The sequence below is a fragment of the Pieris rapae genome, chromosome 17 (assembly GCF_905147795.1).
Source record: "Pieris rapae chromosome 17, ilPieRapa1.1, whole genome shotgun sequence".
Classification (NCBI taxonomy): Eukaryota; Metazoa; Arthropoda; class Insecta; order Lepidoptera; family Pieridae; genus Pieris; species Pieris rapae.
Window position 1 is genome coordinate 3726023 of NC_059525.1, and position 13349 is coordinate 3739371.

Genomic DNA, 13349 nt, shown 5'->3' on the forward strand with positions numbered 1-13349 from the left:
GCCTTTATAAAATTAAGTTGTGGTCATAAGATTATTTTTTATTTATTTCCCATAGCAGAATTTACAGCTCTTACAAAAAAAAAATATTTCTTGTATGAACTTCGCTATGTAATAAGTAAATACTTTACGGTCCAGAAGGCTTACTTGGGTATAGGGACTGCTTTACTATATACACACCGTACAAAATCCAATTCCAACTAAAAATATATATTAGAAACTATATATTATTATCAAGAATCAAGGTTTTTGCGTGCCAGGTAGCGCCAAAATACCAAGCCATTATGTTAAATGCTAAAAGAGTTTATTAACTCCAAATAGTACAAAATAATATTTTTATCTGTTGACATTGTTTAAGTTTAAAAAAATTCCATGATAAACATCCAACCAGTTATTCAGAATCATTTTAATTCTATTAACCTTTAAGTGTCAAATTATAGTACATTTTTTCTACTATTTTTATTATTACATTATCTGTTTTGCGTCTGAGGCGGAAACTGTTATAGTCTGTGGTAGAATGACCAGCTGTGGGCCAAGTCTGCTTCACAGCATAATGCTACTGCCTGTTACAACCCTTAGTTACTTTTAATTTTACGAAGAAATTGTGCCTTGCATAAATCTACTTATAATAAATTTTAACAACCTTGTACCTATGTCATATGTTAATAAACTATTTTGTAACCATATAAGAGATTGTTTGTCAACCAAAAGGAAATTAATAAAACCGTCTTATTAAAGAGCATTTATTTCATGATATAAATAAATAAAATCACCTGTCGCAACCAGTCAAGAATAAAAATAACCCTAATTACACAAATGATAAACTTATTATCAATTAGAAATTAGTTAAGCCATATGTTAAGTAACTTGATCCTAACTAAATGAGTAATTGCAGACCTATATTCCATACAAATAGTCACGTAATAATCCAACATCTCCCAATCTAAACCTGGATTTAATAGGATTTGACAAAACTTTGTAGGGATAACTCTTAAATTCTGGGATGTTAAAGGCCTGCAACCAGTTAAAGGATTTAAACAGCGGTAGATGGCACCCGCTGTCTGGGCGCAATTTGTACCCTGAAGCCGTCTGTTCTCTTCAGGATAATATCAGCCTGTAGGACAAATTGGTCCTCGGTGACATCTGACTCCATCTTGTAGTTACGGAGAATGGTGGAGAGGAGTACTTTGAGTTTTAGAAGGGCGTATTTGCGGCCTGGAAAATACAAATGCATTATTGATACGTTGGTTCATCGTGAGAATTTAATTAGATTTAGTATACTGACGCTGATAGTATATGCAAATTGATGATTCTTTGAGTCTTTGATACGCCATAAAAATTGATTTTATTAAATATTTCTGCTTAGGGTACAGTTCGATAAAAAGGATGTATTCAAATCTTAATGCCTCCATGTTTGGAAGAGATGGCTTTATAGTGTGGGAAAATATTTAGACCCGTGTTTCCCAACGTGAGGCCCACGCCCCACGTGGGGCCAATTTGATTGTTAAGGGGCAATCAAAATCAGCTGTTTAAAACAAAACGTGGAGACTGAAGATTAGTAAATTGGAACCCAATATAAAATCTCTCCTCGCGATTTCTGCGCAAAACCTATGATTTTTATCATTTTAATTTTTTTAAGTGAACAATTAAACATATAAATAAGTTATACATATATTATAATTCACTATTCTTATAATTCGCCATCATAATTAATATGTCATTTGCATGCCTATTTCAATATGGATGATCGTGTGGTGTTTTTGTCAAAGTCAATCTGAATGTACCACTTTCTTTGTAAATAAACGATTAATTATTATTTATTAGAGAACGGGGCAATTATTTTCAAAGGATGACGTACCAACACAACTCCTGGGTCCAGCACTGAATGGAATGTAGCTGTAGTAGTGTCTGTTCGATGTGTTTTCTGGCAAGAAGTTGTCAGGGTCGAAAACGTTGGGGTTCTTGTAGTATTTGGGGTTGCGGTGGATCTTGTAGGTTCCAACAACCACGGTTGAACCCGCGGGAAGTAGGTAGTTGTTTGTCGCTGAAATTTACAAATTACTTATAAAAGACTATCTGCTAGCCTAAGTATTAAATAAAAAACACGTTGTACTAAATGAATCGGCTTGTGTCTGGAATTACAGTTTAGTCCCGATTCTCTCAAATTAGAGCATAAACAAAGCAATGGTTTATAAGAATAGAGTTTAATTAACATTTCGGAGTTTGACCCAAATGTGTAAATGTTTCAACTTATTCAGTACTTTAATATTCTATTAATAGTAAAGAAAACAGATTTTGATTTTAATATGTTTGTAACGAAAACTCATAACTACGGGACCGATTTAAAAACAATTTTTTAACATTAAATTGCTTCGTATGTAATACAGGCATTTTTTTCAAATTACCTTAAAAGTAAATCCAGATATGTGAAGCCGAGACATCCTACTTATTCTAGTATCACACAATGATGATGATGATGATGGACCTAATTTAAAAACTTACAAATCTTAACATCACGGTTGAGCTTTCTTGCAATAATGGGCACTGGTGGGTACATCCTGAGCGCTTCGAAGATTACTCTCTCGAGGTATTTCATCTGGAGGGTGTCTTCAAATGTGCATGGACGGTCAGAGTCGCCGAAGATGGAGTAGAGCTCGTCGTACACCCTGGTCTGAATGTCGTGGTGGATACCGAGGAGGCAAAGCACGAAACTGGATCCAGCAGCAGTAGTATCGTGGCCCTAAAATTATTCATTAAAAATTATATTTCCTAGAAATTACCTAGAGTATAAGACGGTATTGTGTACAGTGAGTATGTGTTCGAATCCGATGAAACAACACATTGAATACTTAAACAATGGATACAAAGTAATAGGCCGAAAACAAAACTTTTTGTGGCGAATTTCGATAAAGTTTGAATGTTAAAAAACATGTATAAATGTATATTATTATTTTTATTAAAAAAAAAACACTCCGCGGATCCGATGGTCGGCACACAGCATGTCGAGTGCTGAATACTCGGATCCGAGAGCTAGGGATGGCAATGCTTTAAAAATTAACGGGACGGGAACCGAGTGGGCGAGACAATGGGCCCGCTCCACTCTGATCCGAGAAAAAAGCACTTAATGTGTTAATTGTTTTGGTCTGTAAGTAATTGCGACATAAATAATAATTCCAAGCTTCCATATAAAAACTGGGTTCCTTCACTAGATAACGGAATTAACACTTAGGATAAGATTTAGTTTAAAATACGAAAGTCAAGTTAGAATTAAATCACAACTATGAATTTCATCCTACGGAACGTAAATACTCGTAGTAAAAAGATAAATACAATATTTACACCGTATTGAAACCTTATGGAAATTCATATTGCCCTGGCGTGCTCTTTGCTATGACGAAGTTCTAACTTCTATAAAAAGAAAATTGAAATACCTCGAACATAATGGTGTCAACTTCTTCTTTAATTTCGTGGTCAGTGATCTTGTGTGCTCCACTCTGGGCGGCTTCAATCATAAGGTCCAAGAAAGCAAGTCGTTTCTTTTCACCTAAAATATTTCAAATGTTTTCGAAACATACATACTCATAATAGAAAACAAAACATGTGTGATAGTTCTCATAGCTGTTTTAGTACTATCTTTCTGTTCATAAACAAGGACTCAAAGTCTATTTGTATAGGCATCGATCCTGATCGGATTTAACACATATTTATTGAGATTACCAACATTTACCTAAATAATATTCTAATAATGAATCATATTTTTCAATATTTCTTCTTTATCTTAATCCTTACCAACATCGTTCTCGTCATTGAAGTCCAGATCGTCACGGTAGCCCTTGAAGACGGTATCAGCCAGGGTCTTAGCATTAGCAAGTCCAGACATGTCTTTGTCAGTTGTCTTTTCTTCGACAACGGTTGCTGTGGCAAGTCCCTTAGATTTGTTATGGATGTACTTTTCCTTCTTGTTCTTGATTACCTATTAAGAGTAATAAGAAATATTTTATATCTTTGAATTAGTATTAAAATATAATGATGAAATTTCGTCAAAATCTGTCCAGCCGTTTAGGCGATTTACGATCGAATTACGATCATATATATGCACATAAAAGTTATATATTTAACAGCTGTTTCTTTGGCAGCGGTGCATATAGATGCAGCGCCACCTGACGGGTTGATCTGTGAGTCTAAACTCTAAACCACCCAAGCCGCCAGTCAATCGCATACAAAAAAAATCATTCAAGTGTGACATGCACACGTAAAGTAGAGTTAAGTATCTATATATAATGCATTACTTTGTTGGTGAGTCCGTGGATGATTCCTAAAAGTTTCTTCTGTTTCTCAAAGAAAGATGTGAACTTGAATATGGCGTCGAAACGAAGCCAGAATTTGTAGTGCCTTTGGTGAATGATGTCACACATCCTGAAAAAAAAAACGTTTTTAAAAGCAAGCCCTTAAAATATTGATTTTATTATTAATACAGTTATATTATTTCTTTAAGATGAACTAATAAATAGATATCCAAAACTTTCGTATTCCCATACGAAAGTCACACATCCTAAAAAAAAAACATTTTTAAAAGCAAGCCAAGCAATATTAATTTTATTATTAATACATTTATATTATTTCTTTAAGATGAACTAATAAATAGACATCCAAAACTTTCGTATGGGAGCGACTAGCGGGAAGTAGACTCAGGGAGCGTTGGATGTTTTTCGTTACAGGGAGACACTTTTACACTACTTACTTTTTATTATAGTAATGTAATAGAAATAAAACTTACTTCATGACAGCCACAGCGTAGTCAAAGCCGGATGCATCTTGAGTTTCCTTTGTGATACCCATTGCAGTTTCTGTAATTAGATCAAATGAAAACATTACCTAAAATAGAAAGGTATATGTTTAAGAAGAAATATCTCAACATTGTTATCAAGTATATTGTTCTTTACAATCCTTAGACACAGTAGGGCCTTAGGCGATCTCATGTCTATATCCCCAAAACCAAACCCTACGAAGACAATCCATTTTTGGCGACGGATAATGCAATCTATTCGAAATTTTCACTCATGTTAGATAATTAATTTAAACCAAATAAAGTAAAAAAAACCGTACAAATAATATTTAAAATATTCATGTCGCAAAACATATCAAATAGCTGTTTAATTATTTTAAAAACTGGTGTAAGTTAAAATCTTAAAATCTGATATTGGCACAGTTGAACTGTTATTTTCATACTATCCGCATACACGGTTAGACCTACCATGGATAGCTTATATCGATCTGTCGATATAAGCTGGGTGGCTATTACAATCCGGTGAATGGTTATTGGCATACTTTTATAAATAATTGGATTAATATGTCTATCTCAGATGGTCAAAATTGAATAGAGATAGACTATTGGGTTTGGGCGTAAGTTTGTTGATTTACTACCGACGTTTTCCTTCCTTCGTACATACAAGCGAGTGTTAAATGTGCATTTAATCAGCTTATGTATTAATCACCATATCTTAAGTTTTACTTAAACATTTTCATATAGGTATTTATTAAGATATTCAACAGGTTATGGTATGATAGAAAAATGAGGGCGTGCGTTGATAATGCGTTCAAATCTCGTTGCACCAAAGGACTTTTTTGTAAGGAAAAGAAAACATTGTCAGAAATGTCGTGCCTTAGCTTTGAAATCGTCAGCGTGTCTACAGAAGGTTGATTACGAAAAATATCATCTGATACGACTGTTGAGTATTCCTTAACTGCAATAGATTTACGTAATCACCATCAGCTTCTGGCCCGAGCCACACGCTATTCTAGTAATTGATGTTACCAATGCGTGTGGCATAATTACATAGTGACCCTGACTTATCGGCACTTATTACATGAAATAGATCAGCAATTATAATTGAAGTATTAAGTAAAGGTCGGATATGTACTACTAAATCATTCTTCTTATTAAAAATAGTGTATAAATCCTTATATTCATTAAATTGTCACCTTAAGGTGCCACTATTGCAACCCTATTTTTTTCCTTATAAGGAATAAATTTGTACTCTCGTTCGAATACTTCGTGATTTTAACGGATTGAACACAGCTTATCCGGAGGTTTTAGAGATAGCATTGTAGTCTTTCTCGAACCTGATTCGCTGTTTTGCTGATGATGTTTTTCTGCTTTAAGTGCCAACAATTCTTGGTAATCTTATTTTATTTTTTTGTCTAATTCTCTTATCATGTAAATGTTTTCAATTGTATTTTTAATACTATGTATATCTATAAATAAATATTTATTATGTCTACAACATCTATTTATTAAAATATGTAAAATATATTATATATTTTTAAATAAAATAACGTAACCTAACCAACCCACCAAATTGTGTTAAAACACAAAGAGTGAAGATTAAAATTATCTTTTATATTTATTGTATTGGTGAAATGTTTCTAATAAGTTTAAAATAAATTTGTTATCACATGTAGTGAACATATTTTTTTCAATAAAAAAAAATACGAAAAAAAAAATTAGACGCATATACCAAGGCATTGTTTAATTAATATTACCTAAAGGTCAGAGATTAATAATGTATTATGTAAATGCACGTCACATGATTGAACAATAAAATTAATTTGTGCGTCAGTATTAATTTACATACATTTCACTTTCATTTACATAAATTAAAAATGTGAAAATACATAGATTCTGCGCATTAAATGAAATTGTAAATATTGGTTTATTAGGTAAAACTATTAATATATAATATGCATATATGTGATTATTAAAACTAACTCAATATCATTACAATGTTGTGTAACACTTAAGTTCTGTTTCACTGTTCGTCTTATGCTCAAATGGCATATTTTTTTATTAAATTGTATTAATCATGAACCTTAGTATACGCTATTAGATAGTATCTTATTGTTTTCTGTCAAAACTGTAATAAAACATAAATAAAACTGTCTATAATGTGCCTTATAAGGTGACCAGAATGATATTCAGGCATTATTTTTGTTTTATGATAGCAAAATCACTTTCGCAAAAATGTATCCGCGCAGAATTGGGTTATGTTATGTGCGAACTCGAATTTACGACCTGTCGTGATGACTCCAGTAAGTACGTTTTTCACGTATCGGATACTAAGTATCCACTGAATCTTAGGGTCTTTAAAGTTTGTCCCGGCAGAATGCGACAGCGACCCCGGAGCCTCTGTAACGCGGCTTTGTAAGAACTTCGAGGTGGTTTTAGTGGGTATTGTATTTATTATTGTTTATTATTTATTTTATAGAACAGGGGGCTAACGGGCAGGAGGCTCATCTGATGTTAAGTGATACCGCCGCCCATGGACACTCAATGCCAGAGGGCTCGCGAGTGCGTTGCAGGCCTTGTTGTTGTTCTATTGTTCACCTAATCTCTGAATAACAGAGATTGTGGTGTGGGTCGAGTCCCACATACCCCAGCAACGCAGGGCATGCGCAAATGCATCTCCACTCGAATGTAAAAAAAGGGGTCTTTAAAGTTTAAAAAAGGCTCTTACCTAATAGAATGTCCACTGTTACTCCACTCATGTAGTCATGGACGTCAAACACTTTACCCATTTCCGTCTTCATCCTATTGACCACAGACTTGCTGTTCTGGTTAAATGTGTCGACGAAGGATTTCAAGATGTTTATGTGGAATGTAGGAGCGATGATCTTGCGGTGCGATCTCCATTTTTCACCTTAAATAATATGATGTGGGTGTTGTTATAGATATACTTCTAATATAATTTTATTTGCATTAAAATATAACACAAATAACATCATACATAAAAATTATAAGGAATGCAACGGGAAGCCTTATCGCTAACAAGCCATCTGTTCCAGACAACTCTAGTACGAGAAAAACTTAAAACAACTAAAAAAAAGATGAATATAGTGCATATATAAATGGTATAATATATTGGTAAAGTAGTTCCGAATTTATTGTAATTATTCTATATAAATAAATCACGTGTAAATTGGCCTGTTTACCGTCTGAACATATATTTGTACATTGTTTTATATGTATTAAAATTATATATAAGTAAATGATTTTTTTAATTTATATTCTTTTCATTTTCGTTGTTTTCGATTGGATTTAACATAGGAGAATAAAAAATATTACCTGAGCTGATAAGTAATCCCTCCCCAAGCCAAGGTTTGAAGAATCTGTATTCGGAGGCCTTGTCAATGTGAACTTGACTGTTGAGGATGACTTCCACATCATCGGGATCAGTTAAGAATACAACTAACTTAGATCCAATCCAACCACGTACGACGGAGCCGTACATCTCAGCGTAAGATAAACCTAATCTCACCAATTCTGAAACACCCCACCATGCGTGAACCGAGATTTTCGTATTGAACGTTTCAGTTTCAAAATACCGAAATAATAGCCGTAACATTTCATAGAAAGCGCAATATAGCAATTACAGTTACATTTTTGAAAATAGAACGTTAAAAATAATTTGAATGGCGGGCTTTTTGAGTTGTCATTTCAAACAGAAGCTAACGTTATTGAAATACTTCAGTGATGACATTCAGAAATGAAACTATGACTCCACTAGGTCGACTACGGCAGACTTATTAAGTGCCGTTTTTGAAGTCACGTATTTGTCTATACCACAGTTTAAATAGTAATAGTCTATGGCCTACCTTCTGGTTTTTTACCGAGAGCCAAAAGGGCATTACCAAATACGGGCAATGCGATAGGCCCCGGCAATTTGTTTCCCAGTTTGTATATTCTTGATTGCTGCTGCCATCTGTATAAGAGCCAGAGTCCAGTAGCAAGAAGAATTAAAGGATAGAAGATCAGTCTGGTCGACAGCGAATTCGTCTGGATGTCATCGACGACCGTCATTTTGCTGAAAAAATTGAAAACTTCAAATATACATAGTAATTTCGAACAATTAAAAAAAAAACAATTTTTGAATGTTTGGACAAAATATATGCATCTAGACTGTTTAATTTTTTTCCTTACATTTATGTTTTATTTATTAATTACGTAGTAAAATCTTACATATTTAATAGATTTATATAATTTTTGTTTGTAATTAAGAAATAAATTATAAAGCGATATTTAATGCGTATTCTCTAAAATCCTTCTATTTTGCATCTCTTACGTATTTATTAATTTAATACGACTTTAATATAGTAAAAAGTTTACTTTAGAAAAATAACACTATTTAATTATTTTTTAAGTTTAAAAAACATAATGAAAATCACTAAAAATACCACTTCACATCGTACCTGGTCTTCCAGACGGTATGGTTTTAAAGATTCAATCCGCCTCACTTCACTCACTATTTTTATTGGTGAGTTAGGTTTCTTTGGCGTAATAATTTGCAAAGCAACTGTTTTTATAGAATGACGCTGGCCAATGATGTATTGTATATAAAGGGTAGGATACACTCTAGATTAATTACCAAGTTGCGCATTGACTTGAGGTATTATTTAGTATAAACTGCTAGTCTATTAATTTTTTATTAAAGTTAGTATAAGTTTTAGTTTATTAATCAAATAAATTGTTTTTTTTAAGTTAAACCCTTTTGAAATCGACAAAAAAAAATTACCATGAATTTGAAGAATTTGAATATTAAATTTCTATAATAGAAAAATCGTTATATTTTTACTTCTTTTGCCACGTTTGGGATAAATGATGAGAGTAAATTTTTACGATGCGTGCGCACATTGTCACACAAAACCGACCTGAAGTTACCTATAGTCAATATTTTAGTTTTTTAAGTTATACTTCTTTTGGCGTATTAGGAAAAAATAATGAGAGTAATTTTTTTCTATTGTTAGTGTCGTTCTCTATAGACGTAGAATAAGGCCAAAGATAAGAAAGTGTTTTTAAACATTTTTATTTTGTTTCGCCAAAGAAATATAATTTCTAACGCGTGTACATAAATACACACACGTTTTGATCAATTTTAGATTATTGATCGCATTCATAAAGAATCTCTATGCTACACGACAATTTCAACAATTAATAAATTTAATTAAAATAAATATTAGTGATGGGAACCTAGCTTTATACCAATGAAATCAAACTCATATTCATTGACATTTCACCTGGAAAAATTTTCATTGTTTGCTAATTGATTAAATTATTATTCGCTACAATTAAAGGCAAAGGTATGATTAGGTATATTCAAATAATTTAAAGAATTGTGTTTTAAATATAGGTCTTATTATTAAACTATACAAATACTGTAAGCGTACTTAATATAGACTACAGATATATTTTTGTTTAATTTAAAACAATTTACTAATAATGTTCTATAACTCTATTAGGTCCAGCAAATTCGGTCAACTAATCATTTGCTAAGGGATTTGTATAAGGCGGTAAAGTCATACTATGTGATAGAAATAAGAAGTTCTAAATCTTTGACAATTTTTGGAAGCAATAGTAAATAAAACCGATAGTGAATATATAGAGCAGTGTTGGCCTAGTGGCTTCAGCGTGCGACTCTCATACCTGAGGTCGTAGGTTCAAATGAAATCAAATGAAAATTAGTTTATTCAGTTTAGATGCAGGTCATGCTTATGAATGTCAAAACCGCTTACAGAATTCGCGAAAGAGCAAGACTACGCCATCGTCCATCTTACGTTCGATCCCGGCTGTGCACCAATGGACTTTCTTTCTAAGTTCATTTTCATTCAACATTTGCTCGAACGGTGAAGGAAACCATCGTGAGGAAACCGACCCATAAAGTCGAAAGTGTGTCAGGCACTGCAGGCTGATAAACTACTTGCTTATTATATTTAAAAATGATCATGAAACAAATTCAGAGATCTGAGGCCAAGACCTAAAAAGGTTGTAGCGCCACTGATTTATTTTTTAAATACGATTTTAATTTAAAAATATCATACTGCGTATTTCTCCCACCGTGCAAAAGTAAATAAAGGATATACAAATTGCAAACGTCATATGGAAAATTTAAATTTATCACCAGAACCCAACCTAAACGATTTTTGAAATGTTTATCGCTGTTGATTTTGGTAAAATCGAAAGATGATTCCAGAAAAACAACACGATGAAGTTAATATTTTAAAAACAATACCTTTGCATTTTAAGTGTTTACATTTTATTCAGTATTAGCAAAATTGACGATTCAAGGCCACACAGAAGTATTATTTGGGTTTTTGTAACTAGGTGCAGGCTAACTCGATATAAGGTTATAATGCCGGCCATTAGAACTAAAAATGCTAGAAGATTCGCATGTGTGATTCCTGTTTTATAGTTTTTATGGGTCTTTCATTTAGAGTACAGGTACTGCAAACTATTAGTGATATTCGGAAAAGTAAAGTAAAATAAGTTTGTCTTCCGTATGTCTAAAACGTATAAGATTTTGAGTGCTAAGTTTTGTTTCAAAATCTTGCCATAAGATGAACAAAGATTTTCTCCATTATTTCGACGTCTGAGATATTATAACATTATAAATAGTATAATTGATTTCTGTTAACTTATTATACTTTCAGTTAGTTAATAGCTAGCTTTAAAAACACTTGATTGCTAAAAACAGACATAGAGACAACATAAGTTTTATAGTTTTTGTCTAATATATTTAAGGGGTTAGGCGTTGTATGCTGAAATACAGGTTCACACCTAGTTCAGCGTCAGATAAACCTGACTAATTTTGTTTATATAACTAGCGCAATTAGATATAAGTTTTTCCTATGAAACAAATTTGAAATTAATTATTATTATTATCCCTAATAATTTGGTTTTGTTTACTAAACTTCTGAGATTTTTCCATAATAGTTCCAGACAGAAATCTCTAAAGTATACCCGTGGCATTGAGATATCAGCACGTGTATAAAATAATACATATTAAGTAAAAATTCATCGGCACGGTTCATGTGTTCAAGGACTTTAAAACGTTGACCACTTGTGAGTTGACAATGTTTAGGAAATAAATTTGGATTATTGGTCTTCATATTTGTGTCAGTAACCTTCTATAAGCTGATTTTTATAGTGGATTTGTTATTTTATAACTCAAGGCTAACGAGTATTATGCTCCTCTGATATTAAGTGATACCGCCCACTCATTGACACTCTCAATGCTAGAAGGCAAGAAATAAAAGTAAGAAATAAAAATGATCAAAGAATTGGTTGCAATCTGTGGCGTAGATGATTATTACATATTACTAGATTATTGTAAAACAAAATACGCCCAATTTCCTCAGTTTGTGAAACGTTTAAAATGCTGGGAAATATTTTCTTTTTTTAAGTACGTTAGGTAAATAAAGGTCAGCCTTTAAGCGCGTTTACGACGTGATTATATATTGAGTACCTACTACAATAAAACGTGTTCGACTTAATATCTATTTGATATTTCTGAAAAACTTGTTTTTAATTGGCAAAACAAACGATAATAACGATGAAAGGACAAAATTTCATTTGTTTGGAGTTAAGGTATAATATTTATTTATAGACATTTATTTTACAGTCTTAATTTATAATAATGAACTTGAATAATACATAGTTCAACGGCGATGTTTTCCAGGCATTTAGTATTGTATTTTGACGTTTTATGGGATGTTTTAAACAAAGCTATAATAACTAAGGGCCTGTTTCACAATGTCCGGATAAGTTCCAAATAAGCTATTTGTTACTTATTGGTATGATAAATAGTATTTTTGCGTTTCACGACTGCGCTATACGTCATGAAATTCGAAGTATCTTATTTGGAATTTTTATCTTTCGAATAATTTATGTGTTGTATAGCTATTTGGCATTTTATCCATACATTGTGAAACAGGCCCTAAAAGTAGCAGTCTTGTTCTCAAGAATTGAGCTTGCACCCCTCAAACCTGAGGTCGTGCAATCGAATCACTACTGATCACCAATGGATTTTTCTTTCTACGTGCGCATTTAACACTCGCTCTTATCTTGAGGATACAGGCATGTCTTAGAAAGGAATCAACGTCATGTCAGGCACAGGCTGCTACCATTAAGTTTGAGTTTCGTCCAACCCGAGTTTCCCGATCTGAGAAACTTGTATATATACGTTCTAACGTTTCTATACACTCTTCCGTTAAATATTAATTAAACTAGTTAAATAGTTTGATTTTCATTGATACAAACAAATAATTAAAACATGCTTTCAAATTACACTGTCACTATTACGCATAGAGCACTTGTTTTTCTATTAGTCATGGCTGCTTCGTTATTATTTAAATAACTAGTAATGCAAATTATATTTTCGCATGCAACCTTCATGAATCACAAGGGATTATACAAAGTCATACGAGTATCAAAACAAGACTTGTGTAAGAATCAAAGTCGAGACTTAGCGTTTCTGTCGAATCTGATACGTATTTGACATCCTAACTCGGAATCAGAGGGT

At 32.6% G+C, this 13349-nt stretch overlaps 1 protein-coding gene across 1 annotated transcript; it reads right to left on the reverse strand.

The window, feature by feature from the left end:
• Positions 1 to 724: 724 nt before the first annotated feature.
• Positions 725 to 9375, reverse strand: LOC110993640 (cytochrome P450 4g15). Its single transcript, XM_022259976.2, has 11 exons — positions 9244 to 9375; positions 8650 to 8858; positions 8120 to 8317; positions 7512 to 7694; positions 4775 to 4844; positions 4287 to 4413; positions 3787 to 3970; positions 3429 to 3541; positions 2500 to 2737; positions 1856 to 2041; positions 725 to 1212 (listed from the first exon to the last, which is right to left on the reverse strand). The coding sequence occupies exons 2-11, from the start codon at positions 8852 to 8854 to the stop codon at positions 1031 to 1033; spliced, it is 1686 nt and encodes a 561-aa protein (XP_022115668.2). The 5' UTR covers positions 8855 to 8858; positions 9244 to 9375; the 3' UTR covers positions 725 to 1030.
• Positions 9376 to 13349: the final 3974 nt, after the last annotated feature.